This window comes from Pseudophryne corroboree, chromosome 4 (genome assembly GCF_028390025.1).
Source record: "Pseudophryne corroboree isolate aPseCor3 chromosome 4, aPseCor3.hap2, whole genome shotgun sequence".
In the NCBI taxonomy this organism is placed as follows: domain Eukaryota; kingdom Metazoa; phylum Chordata; class Amphibia; order Anura; family Myobatrachidae; genus Pseudophryne; species Pseudophryne corroboree.
The window spans coordinates 342,055,617-342,077,035 of record NC_086447.1 but is presented as its reverse complement, the minus strand read 5'-3'; the positions used below and the strand labels follow the sequence as shown (position 1 = coordinate 342,077,035).

Here is a 21,419-nt window from a genome sequence, read left to right as displayed (position 1 = left end):
AGTGTCGACGGTGAAGAGACAAATGTGACTTCCAGTAGGGCCACACGTTACATGATGGAGGCAATGAAAAATGTTTTACACATTTCTGATAATACGAGTACCACCAAAAAGGGGTATTATGTTCGGTGAGGAAAAACTACCTGTAGTTTTCCTGAATCTGAGAAATTAAATGAGGTGTGTGATGATGCGTGGGTTTCCCCCGATAACAACTGATAATTTCTAAAATGTTATTGGCATTATATCCTTTCCCGCCAGAGGTTAGGGTGCGTTGGGAAACACCCCCTAGGGTTGATAAAGCGCTCACACGCTTGTAAGGGCTCTACCCTCTCCTGAGATGGCCGCCCTTAAGGATCCTGCTGATAGAAAGCAGGAGGGTATCCTAAAATGTATTTACACACATACTGGTGTTATACTGCGACCAGCAATCGCCTCAGCCTGGATGTGCAGTGCTGGGTTGGCGTGGTCGGATTCCCTGACTGAAAATATTGATACCCTAGATAGGGACAGTATATTTTTGCCTATAGAGCATTTAAAAGATGCATTTCTATATATGCGTGATGCATAGCGGAATATTTGCCGACTGGCATCAAGTCTAAGTGCGTTGTCCATTTCTACCAGTAGAGGGTTATGGACTCGACAGTGGTCAGGTGATGCGGATTTCAAACGGCATTTGGAAGCAACATGAGAAGACGCCGTATTATCAGGCGCAGTCTTTTCGTGGACAAGCGGGCAAAAGGTTCCTCATTTCTGCCCCGTGACAGAGGGAGAGGAAAAAGGCTGCAGAAATCAGCCAGTTCCCAGGAACAGAAACCCTTTCCCGCCTCTGCCAAGCCCTCAGTATGACGCTGGGGCTTTACAAGCAGAATCAGGCACGGTGGGGGGCCCGTCTCAATGAATTTCAGCGCGCAGTGGGCTCACTCGCAAGTAGACCCCTGGATCCTTCAGGTGATATCTCAGGGGTACAAATTGGAATTCGAGACGTCTCCCCCTCGCCGTTTCCTAAAGTCGGCTTTACCGATGTCTCCTTCTGACAGGGAGACAGTTTTGGAAGCCATTCACAAGCTGTATTCCCAGCAGGTGATAATCAAGGTACCCCTCCTGCAACAGGGAACGGGGTATTATTCCACACTGTTGTGGTACCGAAGCCGGACGGCTCGGTGAGACCGATTCTAAATCTAAAATCTTTGAACACTTACATACAGAGGTTCAAATTCAAGATTGAGTCACTCAGAGCAGTGATTGCGAACCTGGAAGAAGGGGACTACATGATGTCTCGGGACATCGAGGATGCTTACCTTCATGTCCAAATTTACCCTTCTCACCAAGGGTACCTCAGGTTTATGGTACAGAACTGTCACTATCAGTTCAGACGCTGCCGTATGGATGGTCCATGGCACCCCGGGTCTTTACCAAGGTAATGGCCGAAATGATGATATTCCTTCGAAGGAAGGGAATTTTAGTTATCCCTTACTTGGACGATTCCCTGATAAGGGTAAGATCCAGGGAACAGTTGGAGGTCGGTGTAGCACTATCTCAGGTAGTGTTGCGGCAGCACGATTGGATTCTCAATATTCCAAAATCGCAGCTGGTTCCGACGACTCGTCTTCTGTTCCTAGGGATGATCCTGGACACAGTCCAGAAAAAGGTGTTTCTCCCGGAGGAGAAAGCCAGGGAGTTATCCGAGCTAGTCAGGAACCTCCTAAAACCGAGCCAAGTCTCAGTGCATCAATGCACAAGGGTTCTGGGTAAAATGGTGGCTTCCTACGAAGCAATCCCATTCGGCAGATTCCACGCAAGAACTTTCCAGTGGGACCTGCTGGACAAATGGTCCGGGTCGCATCTTCAGATGCATCAGCGGATAACCCTGTCACCAAGGACAAGGGTGTCCCTCCTGTGTTGGTTGCAGAGTGCTCATCTTCTAGAGGGCCGCAGATTCGGCATTCAGGACTGGGTCCTGGTGACCACGGATGCCAGCCTGCGAGGCTGGGTAGCAGTCACACAGGGAAGGAATTTCCAGGGCTTATGGTCAAGCCTGGAGACATCACTTCACATAAATATCCTGAAGCTAAGGGCCATTTACAATGCTCTAAGCTTAGCAAGACCTATGCTTCAAGGTCAGCCGGTGTTGATCCAGTCGGACAACATCACGGCAGTCACCCACGTAAACAGACAGGGTGGCACAAGAAGCAGGAGGGCAATGGCAGAAGCTGCAAGGATTCTTCGCTGGGCGAAAAATCATGTGATAGCACTGTCAGCAATTCCGGGAGTGGACAACTGGGAAGCAGACTTACTCAGCAGACACGACCTCCACCCAGGAGAGTAGGGACTTCACCCAGAAGTCTTCCACATGATTATAAACCGTTGGGAAAAACTCGACAGGTATTGCGCCAGGTCAAGGGACCCTCAGGCAATAGCTGTAGACGCTCTGGTAACACCGTGGGTGTACCAGTCAGTGTATGTGTTCCCTCATCTGCCTCTCATACCCAAGGTACTGAGATTGATAAGATGGAGAGGAGTAAGCACTATATTCGTGGCTCCGGATTGGCCAAGAAGGACTTGGTAACCGGAACTTCAAGAGATGCTCACGGAGGATCCGTGGCCTCTACCTCTAAGAAGGGACCTGCTCCAGCAAGGACCCTGTCTGTTCCAAGACTTACCGCGGCTGCGTTTGACGGCATGGCGGTTGAACGCCGGATCCTGAAGGAAAAAAAAGGCATTCCGGATGAAGTCATCCCTATCCTGATCAAAGCCAGGAAGGATGTAACCGCAAAACATTATCACCGCATTTGGCGAAAATATGTTGCGTGGTGCGAGGCCAGTAAGGCCCGACGGAGGAAATTCAACTGGGTCGATTCCTACATTTCCTGCAAACAGGAGTGTCTATGGGCCTGAAATTGGGGTCCATTAAGGTTCAAATTTCGGCCCTGTCAATTTTCTTCCAAAAAGAACTAGCTTCAGTCCCTGAAGTTCAGACGTTGTAAAAGGGGTACTGCATATACAGCCTCCTTTTGTGCCTCCAGTGGCACCTTGAGATCTCAATGTAGTTTTTGGGTTCCAAAAGTCACATTGGTTTGAACCACTTAAATCTGTGGAGTTAAAATATCTCACATGGAAAGTGGTCATGCTGTTGGCCCTGGCCTGGGCCAGGCGCGTGTCAGAATTGGCGGCTTTATCCTGTAAAAGCCCTTATCTGATTTTCCATTCGGACAGGGCGGAATTGAGGACTCGTCCTCAGTTTCTCCCTAAGGTGGTTTCAGCGTTTCACCTGAACCAACCTATTGTGGTGCCTGCGGCTACTAGGGACTTGGAGGACTCCAAGTTGCTAGACGTTATCAGGGCCCTGAAAATATGTTTCCAGGACGGCTGGAGTCAGAAAATCTGACTCGCTGTTTATCCTGTATGCACCCAACAAGCTGGGTGCTCCTGCTTCTAAGCAGACTATTGCTCGTTGGATTTGTAGTACAATTCAGCTTGCACATTCTGTGGCAGGCCTGCCACAGCCAAAAATCTGTAAATGCCCACTCCACAAGGAAGATGGGCTCATCTTGGGCGGCTGCCCGAGGGGTCTCGGCTTTACAACTTTGTCGAGCAGCTACTTGGTCAGGAGCAAATACGTTTGTAAAATTCTACAAAATTGATACCCTGGCTGAGGAGGACCTGGAGTTCTCTCATTTGGTGCTGCAGAGTCATCCGCACTCTCCCGCCCGTTTGGGAGCTTTGGTATAATCCCCATGGTCCTTACGGAGTCCCCAGCATCCACTTAGGACATTAGAGAAAATAAGAATTTACTTACCGATAATTCTATTTCTCGTAGTCCGTAGTGGATGCTGGGCGCCCATCCCAAGTGCGGATTATCTGCAATACTGGTACATAGTTATTGTTACCAAAAAATCGGGTTATTGCTGTAGTGAGCCATCTTTTCTAGAGGCTCCTCTGTTATCATGCTGTTAACTGGGTTTAGATCACGAGTTGTACAGTGTGATTGGTGTGGCTGGTATGAGTCTTACCCGGGATTCAAAATCCTTCCTTATTGTGTACGCTCGTCCGGGCACAGTATCCTAACTGAGGCTTGGAGGAGGGTCATAGGGGGAGGAGCCAGTGCACACCAGGTAGTTCTAAAGCTTTACTTTTGTGCCCAGTCTCCTGCGGAGCCGCTATTCCCCATGGTCCTTACGGAGTCCCCAGCATCCACTACGGACTACGAGAAATAGAATTATCGGTAAGTAAATTCTTATTTTTTACTGTCTTGCATTGAAAAAACTAGCACAGAATTGAAAGGTGTATACATATGTGTCCTCATACATCCAGCCTCAATATGACATGCAGTGCGAGATGCCTGGCGCAAATGAGACACCAGGTCCCGTGCAATTCTGCTAACGTCAAGGGTTTCGTTTTTTTTTACGAAAATGCATCTTATTTGTAACGCATTGCACCTGCGACACACAAGGAGACTGTGCTGATATGATACTTGTATATTGTGTGTGACTGAGACTGTATATAGAGCAAAACAGAACTTGTATTGGAAAAAAGCTGTGGCTGCTACATTGCAGCACTTCATTTACAGATTCAGAGAGACTGTCGCACACAGATATACAAGTGTCATATATCAAACTAATTAACACATTCTCCTTGTGTGTCCTAGTCACATTGTGTTGCAAGTAAGACGTATTTTCAGCAAAAAAAGACACCCGACACTACAAGATTCTCACGCGACCAGGCATGCCAAGAAGGGCTGTTTGCCGTGACTGCAGCAAAGATGTATGAGGACATGTGGAATAAAAACAATATCTGCAATATACAAATGTAAAGTATTAATAAAGTAACAGTATTTCCATTTAAAATGTAGATTTTGTAAACTTGTAGCACAAACGTGTTATTCCAATTAATATTACTCCATTAGCTGAAAACTTGTTGCGGCCATTGTCATGTTTTCTTCATTTATATTCTCTATTTCATGATATTTGCAGTATGTACTTATTGGGTTTCTGTGGTTAGACTCCAAATCAATGGTATTAGTGTTTTATGGAAACCCAGAGTTATAGTTAAATAGTAGAACCCAATGTATAATAATCTTTATTTTCCTCCAAATTGACTGTCTACAAGGCTTGAAAGCATCTAGCATCTGCAAACATTTACAGCATCCAGTTTTTGACTTTGCCACCAGCAAAGACAATTTCCAACTTCTCTACACAGATACGGTTAAGATTTAACAGCTTTTCAGCATGTTCTTGATTAAAATTTAAATTAGTGTTGTCAGTTAAAAAGAGGAAGTGAAAGTTTTAGTCACACCTTTAATAGCTGGAGGGTTATTCCATGGTAACAAATGTTACATTTTGAAATATATTTCATGTGAAATATATTTTTTTGATCATGTGCTTTGATTATTTTGTTCAAAGTAAATGTTGTTTATGTGGTACATGATGTGCTTTAATTTTGATGTAAAGCTTGTCATGAACACTGGTAACAAACGTTACATAAAAAAACATTTTCATGGAATGACCCTGGATCTCCTTGTGGATCTCCTTATCGTAATATACCGTATTTTAAGAAGAGTAGTATTTCTTACTATTGTGGCCGCTTCATCGACCTGTGTCTCTCTCCAGCCCCATCCCTCCGTGTTCTCTACAGCCTTTTCCCCTGTGCCAACAGTGTCTCTTCCAGCCTTATGCCCGCTTTCATCTCTGTCCCCTATCCGTCTCTTTTGTTCTGTCATCTGTCACCCTACATTTGTTTGTGTGTGTGTGTGCATTTGGGGATAGTGTAGGTTGGGCTATGTAGTGTGTTGTGATTAAGAGACCAATGTGTGCTTGGGGGTGTTCATTAGTTTGTGCTAGCAGTGAGCACTGGCAAGTCTTTTCCCTGTCAATTTCTGCCCCCCCTCCCCCTCCTTCCTTCCCATTGATGAAGGAGATGGGGAGAGGCTGTGCTGTAAGTAGGGGTGGCACAGGTGGGAGGGGGCCTCATGAGTGTTTGTGTGTGGCGGACAATGCAGGTTCTTACAGCGCTGGCTAAGGGAGAGAAGTAGCTGTGTCTGGTGGGGGTGGGCCTCACTGAAGCTCTTTCCTCAGTCTGTGTTAGACACACAATCTTACCGCATTATATAGTAAATGTCACTGTTCACACAGTCCAGCACTTTTCAGCAGACCTTGCACACAACTACACATTGAACAAATATTTGAACAGTAAACGTATTTGTGCTGGCAGTACTAATACAAGATAGAGATGAAGGTGCTAATTTATATTGTTTATTTTCTCAACTGTACATGGCAACTTGGTGCACTCAAGTGGGGTTGATAATGTAGATCTGACTATTGATAGGAATCCATCTGTGGTCTAGCAGGAGTTTAAAATGTTGTGGGGAAATTTGGATTCTTAACTATTGGGGTGTGCCCAGTGGGTAGGTGCCCGTTTAGATGTTACTCTTTTTATACTTCTTAGGAGTTAAATAAAAATAATGATTATGTTTGGACTGCTTTATAAACAACTTTAGTAGTGGCTTTGGAAGGCATGCAGTCACCATGGGTTGACATGTACAGAATGATTACATCCAATATGTCGGCACAGAATGCTAGAATTAGGCGGAGAATGACATGTAAGCATAAATCCCATGTCGACATGCTAACTGTTGACATTCATAATGTCGAGATATATATATATATATATATATATATATATATATATATATATATATATATATATATATATATCTATATATATATCTATATCACACTCCATTGGACAGTTGGGTATCAGGTTTAATTCTAAAAAAAAGTGATTTGTTATGGTGTTGAGGTAATGAGGGATGAGAATGAACACAGTACAGTTTGGGGGTCAATTTATATGCAGTATAAACCCTTAATCTATTCATAGGTAATGATATCCTTTACAGTAAATTAAGCTTTTAAGTCTACATCAACTTGTGCGGTATAACTTAATCATTGGTCAGATTCCAAATATTTTTGCTGACAGCCATTAAGTTAAGTTTTGAAAATCATTTGCTTAAAAAGTTAATGTTTTAATTCTTTACTTTTTTTTTTTTCAGGGAACTTTTAGATGGTGAAATTGCTCAGGAAATTCAAGATAAGTTGGTGATTGAAGCAGAACAGAGACGTAGACAGGAAGAAAAGGATGAGGTAAATGTAAACGCCTCAGAATTACTGTTGCTTTAGTGGTTTAGTATGAAATCGGATGCAAAAGGGGATTCCCAACAAATGTAAAAAAATAAAATAAAAAAAATGTTTAGAATGAATAAGTGTTTATTAACCATCCATTCTGGAGTGATGACACTGGCATTATATATGGTATTTGGATTGTAGTCGACACTACAAAGGTTGAGAGTCAAAAGGTCGACACATGATTTGTTAGGGTTAGCTTTAGGGTTAGACACCCAGTAGACAGTTAGGGTTAGGCTGCCGGAGGGGAGGATTAGGGTTAGACACTTGGGGGACAGGGTTAGGTTTAGGCTTAAATAAGAACAGAAAAGAAAACATGTGTAGACATTTTTTTGTTGTTGACCTTTAAACCCTGTTGATCTTATTTTGACCTTGTCAACCAAGTGGTGTTGACCTATTAACCGTCAGTATATCAGTGCACACCAATTGTATATAATCCTTACTTTGTCATACACTTTTTTGTTTTTTACCTTTATTGATAAGTGCTTTGGCGTAACAGTTAATTAGCTACATATGTTGTAACTCTGTACTTTACATGCTTGATAGTTGCTGCATATTAAAACGGGATCTGGTCAGGATCCCGGCAGTCGAAATACCGACACTGAGATCCCGACATTGATCGCAATACTGACACTGGGATCACGAATGACGATCTGCCAGGACTGCTGAGAGGTAAGTTGTGTGTGTGGGGGGAGGGGTTAGGTTTAGGCTTTGGGGGTGGAGGGGAGTGTTGGGCACCACCAGGGAGGGTTAGGGTTAGTCTGCAGGTTTGGGAGGGTTAGGGTCAGGCTATGGATAAGGACAGTTAGGGATTAAGGGTAGCATACTTAGTAGGTGTCGGGATCCTAAGCGTCGGTATGTTGCTGTCGGTATTCTGACTGCTGGCATCCCAAGTGCCGGGATCCTGATACCATTCCATTAAAACCGGGTTGAGGATGATGGGAGTTACAGTTCAGGAAAGATGAAATTTTGTGAGGAGAAAAAAACAAAATCAACTATGCGTCTTTTCTGTGGCACACTTTGGATAATAATTAATTTTAAAACTTATAATTTTAAATACAAGATATTGATACCTAAATGTGTGTACGTTCACGTCTGTTCCTCTCTTTTAAAGTGTGATGTAATAAAAGTTGTCTTAGAATTCATTATTATTATTATTATTATTATGATGATGTAAAGTATGCCCCAGAAAAGACGCATTACGGCTTTTGTTTTTTGCCCTTGCAAAATTCAATCTTTTCTATAGTTTAAACGACCTATCATCTTAGAGCAACACCAACCCAGTGCTAAGCTTATCGACATATAAAGCCACATGTTGGTCTACTCTATCGAAGATATTTATACGTTAATACACAGATACTGTGCAGATTTATATCGCTCTTGTTGGGTGTTACGGTTCAGCCAAAGCTCTTATGTAGCTAGACTGTTGCAGTAATTCAGGTCTTTCGCAAAGTACAGATATGGCCACATTCACCTATACTCAAATTGCGTTAAATAGCCCTGTTTAGAGACCACTGACTTTGCAACTCCAAAATCACTAAAGTACCTCATGGGCATTAAAAAAAAAAACTACTATGCAAAACTGAGGAAAAAGTACACAATCTAGGGTACAAAGGCAAAAGACAAGTTCCATATGAGTGACCATGCATTTCACCATGCATTGTTATGCTTTATCTGCGACTTTATACAAATGACTTTGCAACAAAAAAAATAATCCTATGTATCTAGTACACTGTATGCGAACCAATAAAAAAAAAATGCACAGCACGGTAATTGCGCCATATGGCGCAAAAAAGATAGGTGTATGAGGACATATCAGTATTGAACGCTGCTTTTTCAATGTGAAAAATTGTATGACTGTGTACTTGGATGGGTAAATGAAATCATAAATCTGCCCAGATAAATGGATCCTGCTAGGTAGAAACTTGCTGCCACATTCGTACTTTCAAAACTATCCCAGTTTTGTAGCTGGCAATCATTAAATTGAAGCATTGCTCTATCTGGCATCACACAGTCCTGGTATATTACAGCTGGATTTCTGAGTGCTCATATTTCACTGTAATACATCTTTGAAGTAATAGGCCCTAAGACAAAATTCAACCCTGGATTGTTGCCAGTAACAGGAAAGTCTCTTATCTGACCCAAATTGAAAGTATACACTAAGCAATATAAAGTAATAAGATGTCACCACTTACCTAAAAAGCTGTTATAGCAGTTGCTCTCACTATGGATGAAATAAATAATTTTCTTCAATCTGTTATCCATTGTGTTACACAGAGGAACGATATAGCTATGATGTCACCATACCTTAATTGTAAATTTAATGTGGTTTACTTTTCTTTTTTTATTTGCTTAAGCCCAACACTCTGCAAAAGTAATAAATCTGCTTTAAGTAGCTCAAGGGCAGCATATTTTTAATGATAAAAATATCTTTCTTGGGCTAAAGAGCAGTAATCATTAGATTACTTTTTGAATGAGTTTACATGTGTCGACTTGTGTAACGTCCCCAGGGCTTACTCCTAATTGGACACACAATTCTCTGCATTGCAGGTTTTGTTTTGTTTTTTTGGAAGGTTGGGGGGGGGGGGGGGGGGTAAACTGCCTGCACGTTGGTGGTACTTCAGCCACTGATCCTAACATATGGGGGATGGAATTAAATGATCACCTCCAATCATTTTAAAAAGTTGGCGCTTGTGTATATAGTCTGGGCAATGTGCCATGTGTCTATCATTTCATTAGGGTACTGCTTTGCCATTAAGTAATGCCTTAATGACCTACTCACACACTGCACCTGCTGTTTCTCTTCCATTTGGACCATTATATTTTTGTCATCCTTTATTCACTTTTAACAATCCTTTCTGCATACATCATTCTCAATGCAGAAGTAGATTGCCTTGTCAGCTACTGTTCAGCTGGCATCAGCACAAACTCTAATGTAATTACTGAACAGTACAGAGGGGTCTCTTATCCAGCACTAGCTCATAGGAGCAGACCATCTAAATGGTTGTTAACTCTAAGTCAACTTCCCCTTTATTTCTGCTCATGTCGGATTTCTCCGCTTATGTGCTATCAAATTTAAAGCAGTATTAGTGCTTAATTTACTGTTGGCTACTGCTCTCTGTCTGTCTGTAATGATGTATTTAGTACAGTGCAAACCAGCACTGACTGCCAGCATTTCATACCCATCCCGGTATCATTACACGTAAACTGAGATATGATACCTGGTGCAAGGCATGATGTGGTTTACTCTTATTGGTTGTCTGACCCTTTTTTTTTTCCCTTTCTTTTTTTTTAATAACCTAAATTGCGTACTTTGTCCTGCATTTTGAATGATAATTTAATAATAATAATCTATGTGCTTGGGATTAGTATTTTTATTGACCCCTCTATACCCTACATCACTGACCCCTCTATACCCTAAACTACATCACTGACCCCTCTATACCCTACATCACTGACCCCTCTATACCCTAAACTACATCACTGACCCCTCTATACCCTACATCACTGACCCCTCTATACCCTAAACTACATCACTGACCCCTCTATACCCTACATCACTGACCCCTCTATACCCTAAACTACATCACTGACCCCTCTATACCCTAAACTACACTGACCCCTCTATACCCTAAACTACATCACTGACCCCTCTATACCCTAAACTACATCACTGACCCCTCTATACCCTAAACTACATCACTGACCCCTCTATACCCTAAACTACATCACTGACCCCTCTATACCCTAAACTACATCACTGACCCCTCTATACCCTACACCGCATCACTGACCCCTCTATACCCTACATCACTGACCCTTCTGTACCCGCCACTACTGAACTGTATACCATGCACTGTCATTGAACCCTCTGTAAGTTACACTACACTGTAAAACATCAGTATATTACACTTCACGGCACTACGTTGGAGAGAGAAAAACACTGTACAAAATAAGACAAAGGATAACAGATGCACTAGATGCCGGAGGAGAGAGAGACTGAAAAATGTAAAGCAATAGAAACAATAGAAAAAGTGGTGGTTCGGGGGAAAAATGCAAATATAGCACATGTACACTTGCCTATATAGTAGTCTGCATGATCTACATGACTGCTGTCTAGGCTGCACGGCTATGGTCTTTCAGATGTCACTGGCTGCTGGATCACAGGAAAACCTTGGGGAGGCAAGTCACTGGCCGCATACAAGAGAAGAGGGTGCAGGGAGCAAGGGGGAGGTAGTATGTAGCCGGGAAAAAGCAGCACGGACCAGGGTAAAAGGCAAGGTACACTGTAGGGGCAGCACCGCAGAGCAGGAGGAGGCAGTATGTAGCAGGGGAGGGTAACGCAGACCTGGGGTGGAATGAATGTTAGGAGAGGAAGTATGTAGTGGGGGAAGACAGCACAGGTCTGAGGGCAAGATAGAGCAGAGGAGAGGCAGCAGCTGCAAGGAGCAGTGGAGGTGGATGAAGCAGAGAAGAGAAAGCAGCTGCATGGACTAGGAGGGATTTGGAGACTGAGGGGCTCGGCCAGTGATGGGCAACCGATGTGTAGTTCAACAACAGCTGGAGTGCCAAAGGTTCCCCATCACTGGGCTAGGCTGACATCCTTCCAGGCCACAGTGCCACTTGAGCCACCCCTGACAACAAATAAGCTGAATAAAGCAGGAAGTAACTACTTTAATGATCCCGTATCATAAATAAATGCTAGGTGATAATAACCCTTAACCACTCAACTGACGATTTATTTCCCCAAAAACCACTCCAAAATTGTTGGGGGGGTTTTATGAGTGAGTTAGGTGAAGAACATGAATTTAACCCTATCCAAAGATAGGTGGTGGTGGGTTGTATGTGTCTTTTTTCTCCCCCTCCGGAGCCGCGATGTTGCTACAGGCGCCTGCAGTGCTGATCCTCGTGGAGCTTTAGGTGGCCGGCGTCTTCCACGGGGGTCAGAGTCTCCGGATCTGAGGCGGGTGTCAAGGGGGCGTGGTCCAACGCGTTTCACTCGGCTGTGGATGCCGTGCTTCGTCAGGGAATGTGATTCCCTGACGAAGCACGGCATCCACAGAAAGACACATACAACCCACCACCGCTCGGAACTGAGCCCACCAGTCCCGTAAGGGACGAAGATACGTGAGTTTCCCATACACTAAGGAATCACCCTATAATGAGATAGAAACGGGACTGCAGCAATTACAGGAACGGAGAGACAGTTCTCCCCCTTCCACTGTTTAACGAGACTGTGCATGCACTGTAAGGAACTTCAGAAGGAAACATTCCAGCAACAGTATCCACCTGCTTTTGAACATTGTGTCAGATATGTATCCTGTTGCAAACTTTTTATAAACAATCACAGTTGCACGTTATTCACAGTGTTTTATAGTCGTCTCATATACAACTGAGATCAATTACAATTTCTAATTTCATTTTCTATCAATTTACCATGTATATCCTTAACAAACAGTTTTAAATAGCATATAAACAATCGTTTTAGAGAATACTGATTTTACTAATGTCATTTTTGTCAATATTGTTTACCAATACTGCTGACTTTGCATACTCATTTTCACAACTGTCATTATATATTTTCTCAAAAATAAAAACATTCTTTTTTTATACATAAGAACACAACTTGAATTTTTCAGTATCCAAAACCTATCCTGTAGCGCCAGAGGTCCCCCCTTCCGTTTCTCTCTGCCAAAATAAGGAATACTCGAAAAGAATTCCTATCCCTGGAACCTAGGCTGCACGGACAGAACCACCCCACACACACAGAACATTCATTGGAGGGAGCGCAGAACACACCCCCACCTGCATAAAGACATTTTAGTTGTTTTAATAGAAATGCAATGGTCTTTGATAGGGGGATAACATGTAAACTACCAATTTTTTTTTATTTTTTTCCCCTTTTAATTCTTTATTTTTTGCTTCTGTCTTTGTGGTATTGCAGTTAGAAACCTACTTACATTGAGTTCTAACCATGCAAATACAGGTTGAGTATCCCATATCCAAATATTCCGAAATACGGAATATTCCGAAATACAGACTTTTTTGAGTGAGAGTGAGATAGTGAAAACTTTGTTTTTTGATGACTCAATGTACACAAACTTTGTTAAATACACATTTATTAAAAATATTGTATTAAATGACCTTCAAGCTGTGTATATGAAACATAAATGAATTATGTGAATGTACACACACTTTGTTTAATGTACAAAGTTATAAAAAATATTGTTTAAAATGACCTTCAGGCTGTGTGTATAAGGTGTATTTGAAACATAAATGCATTCTGTGCTTAGATTTAGGTCCCATCACCATGATATCTCATTATGGCATGCTATTATTCCAAAATGCGGAAAAATCCCATATCCAAAATACCTCTGGTCCCAAGCATTTTGGATAAGGGATACTCAACCTGTATTAATTCAACATTCAGTCATTGCATAACACTGTTTTTTTCTACTGTTTTCAAAACATTATCCTTGCCAGTATGCTGTAGTACTTAGGCAGGCCATCCACTGGTGCTCACACTTTACGCTGCTGCAAGTAATGTCAATGTTCTGTGTTACCACACCTGCATCGTCCCGTGTTAGTGTTGCAGCTCCTTATATTCTGGTCCATATCCGTGTACTCAAATCCTGCAGTTTACTGATCTTTTTGAGTGCATTGAATTCATATAACCAGTTTAAGATGCACTTTTCTCCGATTCATATCAATGGTCCTTTCAATTTAATGTGTGTACATGTTGAAATCCCAGTGAAATTAATGAGAACCTTTACTACAGATTCAAAGTTGTGTTTGTTACAGGTGTCTTTACCATCGGTTTAACCCAGTGATGGCTAACCTTGACACTCCAGCTGTTGTTGAACTACACATCCCAGCGTGCCCTGCATCAGTTTTAGCATGGCCAAATAACAAAACTGTAGCAGGGCATGCTGGGATATGTAGTTCAACAACAGCTGGAGTGTCAAGGTTAGCCATCACTGGTTTAACCTGATAAACTCTATGGGGACCCAGGTTTTTCTGTGTTACTGTTACAAATAGAGCTGTTATGTCATGTTAACCCCAAATTCTGGGGAGTAGACAAAACTGCAATCAAACGGACCATTTTCTCTTACTGTGGTCCCATAAGTTGCTGATAGTTATCTAACAAATTGTAAAAAAATAGCTGTTGTCTACACTGCAGACACATTTACAAAAGATGTGTTATACAGAGTAATTGGATGATTCTTTTACTAACAAACATTCTCATGTTCTTTTGATGTTCTGTTCATAATGATGCTGTGTAACTCTTAAGGTGCATACACACGATGAGATATTGACTATGCCTAAGTTTGACTATATGCGATTTTCCCTTGAACTCCCCCAGAGCCCAGAAGTACCGATTTTGACTATCTGTACTTACGATTTTGACTAAGTGCCTATTTTGACTATACTTTGTACTAGGTAGTACACTATATAGTCAAGATTGACATGCCTGCATAGTCTAGCCTTACGATACCAACCCCACAGGAGTGCGCATCGGTTTTGAATAGGGATCGCAAGGTGGCTAATACTTTGTGGTTTGCGCTAACTTTCCTTGCGATTTTGACTTTATAGTCAAAATAGAAAGTGAAGATCTCACCGTGTACACACCTTTACAAATTTCATTGCTAACTTTAAAACCCGAGTAGCATTGCAGTTTTTTTGTTTGTTTTTTTTTAATCTCGAATGCATCTTTGATTGCTGTTCTTCAGTAGACACAACATGTCAAAAGTTATGATCTATTTTACAGCATATATGTTCTGTTCTCAAATCCAATCTGTTATCTTCACATTATAAGGATATTGCTCGAGTATTACAAGAGAGAGAGGAAAAAAGGAGAAAAAAATATACTTCACGGAGCCCAGAAGAGCCGCATGAAGGTAGAGTGCTGACTGTGTGCCAATTGCATGATGGAAAAATTGTCCCCATAACTATGTCATAGGGTGATCACTGAGACAACCGACTATAATTTTATCGGTGTCTCTTGTCATTGAACAATTGTGACTACCAGCTGCAAGTTCGAAATCTCATGTCTTTGTTCAACGCCCACACATGCCTTCACCACATTTATTCATCCAGTAAATACAGTTTTTGGGACCCAAGGATAATTTTATTTTGCCCTATGGGTTTATGCCACAGAACTGGGTAATTTTTTGTCAAACATAATACAGTCTAAGTTTAAGTTAGCAAATTTTGAACAGAACAATCATGCCACATTTTGCATGGGAAAAAGTACTACAATAGCAAACAAATTTTTGCTTTTGTTTTTCTAGAAAAATCACAGTCTGGTTGCTCTATATTTCAGAAGTGTTTCCTGCGTGCTCCTGTCAATCCGCTATACCATAATTATCATTTTATTTTGTAAAATTTCAAGCAACATTGTGAGCAGGGAAGTAAACGATTGGGTCCAGAAAACTGAGCTTGCCTCTGAGTTGCACGCAATTCTGAATGTGGACAGATGTGATGTTTAGAAAACTACACAGTCTACTTATGCAGCCTAGAGTAGTCACCAGCTATTCTGAGTCAGCTGCATTTTGGATGCTTCTTATATACAGCTCATGAGGCAATTTCAGTTGGCTCTCCTGTACCAAGGATGGGGTTCGTGCACATACAGATAGTGCTGGTGTCTGCTACTCTCCCAAGAAGGGGGCTGGCGGTGGTGCCGTCCCATTGATGCATTAGACTCCTAATACAGAAGGATGTGTGCATGGGAATATTGACTGCTGAAAGTGGCCAGAATTGTGAATTATTTTTTTTACATTTAATTTATTTATAGAAAGGTTTTTCCAAGTTTACACATCGCGCACATACCGAACGCTAAAAAAAAATACGAAGACAGTATATAAGCAAATATATGGAACATGAGAAACAGTAGAATAACAATAATGTCAAAGTACATTATAAGGAAATGATAGCCAATGCTGGACTAATCCTCAGCTAGTACAGGTTGAGTATCCCATATCCAAATATTCCGAAATACGGAATATTCCGAAATACGGACTTTTTTGAGTGAGAGTGAGATAGTGAAATCTTTGTTTTTTGATTACTCAATGTACACAAACTTTGTTTAATACACAAAGTTATTAAAAATATTGTATTAAATGGCCTTCATGCTGTGTGTATAAGGTGTATATGAAACATAAATGAATTGTGTGAATGTACACACACTTTGTTTAATGTACAAAGTTATAAAAAATATTGGCTAAAATGATCTTCAGGCTGTGTGTATAAGGTGTATATGAAACATAAATGCATTCTGTGCTTAGATTTAGGTCCCATCACCATGATCTCTCATTATGGTATGCAATTATTCCAAAATACGGAAAAATCCGATATCCAAAATACCTCTGGTCCCAAGCATTTTGGATAAGGGATACTTAACCTGTACCAGAGTAATAATTGCATCAGGGATAGAATCCAACCATATTAATTATAAGCCAGCATAGAAAGGATGATGTATTGGGTAAAGTATCAAGTCTCTTATGACCCACATTATTAAAAACCAGAGAGTCTGAAGTAATAAGGCGAGGGCCCAAAGGCGCCATTCCAGCCCACACCATTTGAACTGGGTCTAAGAGAAATATAAACATGTTAAAATGACATAGGTGGATCACACCTGAAATAGGAATTACACCCCAAAATAATACTAGGTACATAAGGAAAAACAGAAATGCAACCATTTTTAGAATCTGGCCCTATGTATTCTGGTTAAAGTTTTTCTCTAACGTCCTTGAGGATGCTGGGACTCCGTAAGGACCATGGGGAATAGACGGGCTCCGCAGGAGATAGGGCACTTTAAGAAAGCTTTGGATTCTGGGTGTGCACTGGCTCCTCCCTCTATGCCCCTCCTCCAGACCTCAGTTTTACACTGTGCCCAGAGGGAAATGGGTGCACTGCAGGGAGCTCTCCTGAGTTCTCTGCTTAGAAAGCATTTTTGTTTGGATTTTTTCTATATTTTTACAGGGAGCACTGCTGGCAACAGGCTCCCTGCATCGAGGGACTGAGGAGAGAGGGGCAGACCTTCTTAAATGATAGGCACGGCTACTGGACACCATTAGCTCCAGAGGGGGTGAACACAGGTTCGTCCTGGACGTTCACTCCCAGAGCCGCGCCGCCGTTCTCCTCACAGAGCCAGAAGAAACGAAGTCAGAAGACGTCTCAGGCGGCAGAAGCCTTCAGAGCTTCACTGAGGTAACGCACAGCACTGCAGCTGTGCGTCATTGCTCCCTTACACCTCACACACTCCGGTCACTGTAAGGGTGCAGGGCGCAGGGGGGGCGCCCTGGGCAGCAATAGAACACCTCTCTTATGGCAAAAGACAATATACATGTACAGGTGGGCACTGTACATGTATATAAAAGAGCCCCCGCCATTTTTTAATAACTTTGAGCGGGACAGAAGCCCGCCGCCGAGGGGGCGGGGCTTCTCCATCAGCACTCACCAGCGCCATTTTCTCTCCACAGCACCGCTGAGAGGAAGCTCCCCGGACTCTCCCCTGCTTTACACACGGTGAAAGGGGGTTTGAAGGAGAGAGGGGGGCACATAATTGGCGTTTTTATTACTACTCAGCGCTTCTGGAAAAGGGCATTCTGTGTTTTTTTTTCCAGGGGTATAGCGCTGGGGTGTGTGCTGGCATACTCTCGGTCTCTCCAAAGGGCCTTAAAGGGGATACTGTTTTCAGAAAAGTTTCCGTGTGTGTGAAGTGTGTCGGTACGCATGTGTCGACATGTTTGACGAGGAAGGCTCGCTTAATGTGGAGGGGGAGTGCTTGAATGTCATGTCGCCGTCGGCAACGCCGACACCGGAATGGGTGGATATGCTGAATGTCTTAAATGCAAATGTCAATCTATTGCATAAAAGGTTAGACAAGGCTGAAGCTAGGGATCAGTCAGGTAGCCAGACCATGCCTGTCCCTGTGGCGCCAGGACCTACGGGGTCTCAGAAGCACAACATATCCCAGATCGATGACACAGATACCGACACAGATACTGACTCTAGTGTCGACTATGAAGATGCAAAATTACAGCCGAGGGTGGCAAAAGGTATTCGGTACATGATTATTGCCATTAAAGAGGTTTTGCATATTACTGAGGAACCCCCTGTCCCTGACACGAGGGTACACATGTATAAAGGGAAAGAGCCTGAGGTCACCTTTCCGTCCTCATTTGAGCTGAGCGAATTGTGCGAAAAGGCTTGGGAATTTCCAGATAGGAGACCACAAGTTCCCAAAAGGATTCTTATGGCGTATCCTTTTCCACAAACGGATAGGATACGATGGGAATCTTCGCCTAAAGTAGACAAGGCGCTGACACGCTTATCCAAAAAGGTGGCACTGCCTTCTCAGGATACGGCTTCCCTCAAGGATCCTGCTGATCGCAGGCAGGAAATTACCATGAAGCACATTTACACTCATTCAGGTACTATTGTTAGACCGGCTATGGCGTCGGCCTGGGTTTGTAGTGCTGTTGTGGCATGGGCAGATTCCTTATCTACGGAGATTGACACCTTAGATAGGGATGCCATTTTAATGACCATAGAGCATATCAGAGATGCTGCCTTGTATATGAGAGATGCTCAAAGAGACATTTGTTTATTAAGCTCCAGAATAAACGCTATGTCTATTTCTGCTAGGCGGCTCTTGTGGACCCGACAGTGGACGGGAGACGCCAATTCAAAGCGGCATTTGGAGTCCTTGCCTTACAAAGGGGAGGAGTTGTTTGGAGACGGCCTCTCGGACCTTGTCTCTACTGCTACGGCTGGTAAGTCGAATTTCTTACCTTATGTCCCCCCGCAGCATACAAAAAAGGCACCTCATTATCAATTGCAGTCCTTTCGTTCCAATAAGAGCAAGAAGGTACGGGGATCGTCCTTTGTTGCCAGAGGAAAAGGCAAGGAAAAAAAGCTGCACACAGCTAGTTCCCAGGAGCAGAAGTCCTCCCCGGCATCTGCAAAGTCCACCTCATGACGCTGGGGCTTCCCGGGGGGGAGGCAGATCTAGTGGGGGCTCGTCTTCGGTTTTTCAGCCACATCTGGGTTCACTCGCAGGTGGATCCCTGGGCATTAGAGATTGTTTCTCAGGGATACAGGCTGGAATTCGAAGACTTGCCTCCTCGCCGGTTTTTCAAATCTGCTCTGCCGGCTTCCCCGTCAGAGAGGGAGCTAGTGTTGGCAGCAATCCAAAAATTGTATATTCAACAGGTGATTGTCACAATTCCTCATCTCCAGCAAGGAGAGGGATATTATTCAACCCTGTTTGTGGTCCCGAAACCAGACGGTTCGGTCAGACCCATTTTAAACCTAAAATCCCTGAACCTGTACTTGAAGAGGTTCAAGTTCAAAATGGAATCACTCAGGGCGGTCATCGCCAGCCTGGAGGGGGGGGATTGGATGGTGTCCCTGGACATAAAGGATGCTTACCTTCATGTTCCGATATTCCCCCTTCACCAGGCGTTCCTGAGACTTCGAGTGCAGGACTGTCACTACCAATTTCAGACGTTGCCGTTTTGGGCTTTCCACGGCCCCGAGAATTTTCACCAAGGTAATGGCGGAAATGATGGTGCTCCTGCGCAGGCAGGGTGTCACAATTATCCCATACTTGGACGACCTCCTCATAAAGGCGAGATCTCCGGAGAAGTTGCTGGACAGCGTGTCTCTGTCCATGAAGACGTTGCAGTTACACGGCTGGATTCTCAATATACCAAAGTCCCAGCTAGTCCCTACAACGCGTCTGACCTTTTTGGGCCTGATTCTAGACACAGACCAGAAAAAGGTTTTTCTTCCGATCGAAAAGGTTCAGGAGCTCATAGCCCTGGTCAGGAACCTATTAGTGCATCATTGCACACGGGTTCTGGGGAAGATGGTGGCTTCATACGTGGCCATCCCCTTCAGCAGGTTCCATGCGAGGACTTTTCAATGGGACCTCTTGCACAATTGGTCCGGGTCCCATTTACAAATGCATCAAAGGATCACCCTGTCTCCCAGGACCAGGGTATCTCTCCTGTGGTGGCTGCACAGTGCTCACCTACTAGAGGGTCGCAGGTTCGGCATTCAGGACTGGGTCCTGGTGACCACGGACGCAAGCCTCCGAGGCTGGGGAGCAGTCACACTGGGAAGAAATTTCCAAGGTCTCTGGTCAAATCTAGAGACTTGTCTCCACATCAACGTCCTGGAGTTGAGGGCCATATACAACGCCCTGCGTCAAGCGGAAGAATTGCTTCGGGGAAAACCAGTTCTGATTCAGTCAGACAATGTCACGGCAGTGGCTCATATAAACCGCCAAGGCGGAACAAGGAGCAGAGTGGCCATGGCAGAAGCGACCAGGATTCTACGCTGGGCGGAAGGCCATGTAAGCGCACTATCAGCAGTGTTCATCCCAGGGGTGGACAACTGGGAGGCGGACTTCCTCAGCAGGCATGACCTGCATTCGGGAGAGTGGGGACTTCATCAAGAAGTCTTCGCACAGATCACGGGTCGGTGGGGACTGCCTCAAATAGACATGATGGCATCCCGTCTCAACAAAAAGCTAAAGCGGTATTGCGCCAGGTCAAGCGACCCTCAGGCGGTAGCGGTAAGCGCTCTGGTGACACCTTGGGTGTTCAGATCGGTCTATGTGCTTCCTCCTCTTCCTCTCATACCCAAGGTGTTGAGAATAATAAGAATAAGCAGGGTCAGAACAATCCTCATTGTTCCAGATTGGCCACGGAGGACTTGGTATCCGGAGCTGCAAGAGTTGCTCACAGAAGATCCGTGGCCTCTTCCTCTAAGGCAGGACCTGCTGCAGCAGTGGCCCTGTCTGTTCCAAGACTTACCGCGGCTGCGTTTGACGGCATGGCAGTTGAACGCCGGATCCTAGCGGAAAAAGGGATTCCGGAGGAGGTCACTCCTACCCTGATCAAGGCTAGGAAAGACGTGACGTTGAAACATTATCACCGTATATGGCGAAAATATGTTTCTTGGTGTGAGGACAGAGCTGCTCCTACGGAGAAGTTCCATTTGGGCCGTCTACTTCACTTCCTTCAAACAGGAGTGAATTTGGGCCTAAAATTAGGGTCCATAAAGGTCCAAATTTCGGCCTTATCCATATTCTTTCAAAGAGAATTGGCCTCTCTTCCTGAAGTACAGACTTTTGTGAAGGGAGTGCTGCATATTCAGCCTCCCTTTGTACCCCCGGTGGCGCCTTGGGATCTTAACGTGGTGTTACGTTTCCTCAAGTCACCTTGGTTTGAACCA

The 21,419-nt window shown here is 43.7% G+C and overlaps 1 protein-coding gene across 3 annotated transcripts in view; it reads left to right on the top strand.

The window, feature by feature from the left end:
* Nucleotides 1–21,419, top strand: part of CCDC50 (coiled-coil domain containing 50) — a 171,333-nt gene that overhangs the window by 76,079 nt on the left and 73,835 nt on the right. For all 3 annotated transcript variants that reach the window (XM_063916451.1, XM_063916450.1, XM_063916452.1), the window contains 2 exons: nt 7,043–7,133; nt 14,989–15,070. In XM_063916451.1, coding sequence (XP_063772521.1) covers nt 7,043–7,133; nt 14,989–15,070 — 173 coding nt within the window. The remainder of the gene's footprint in view (nt 1–7,042; nt 7,134–14,988; nt 15,071–21,419) is intronic.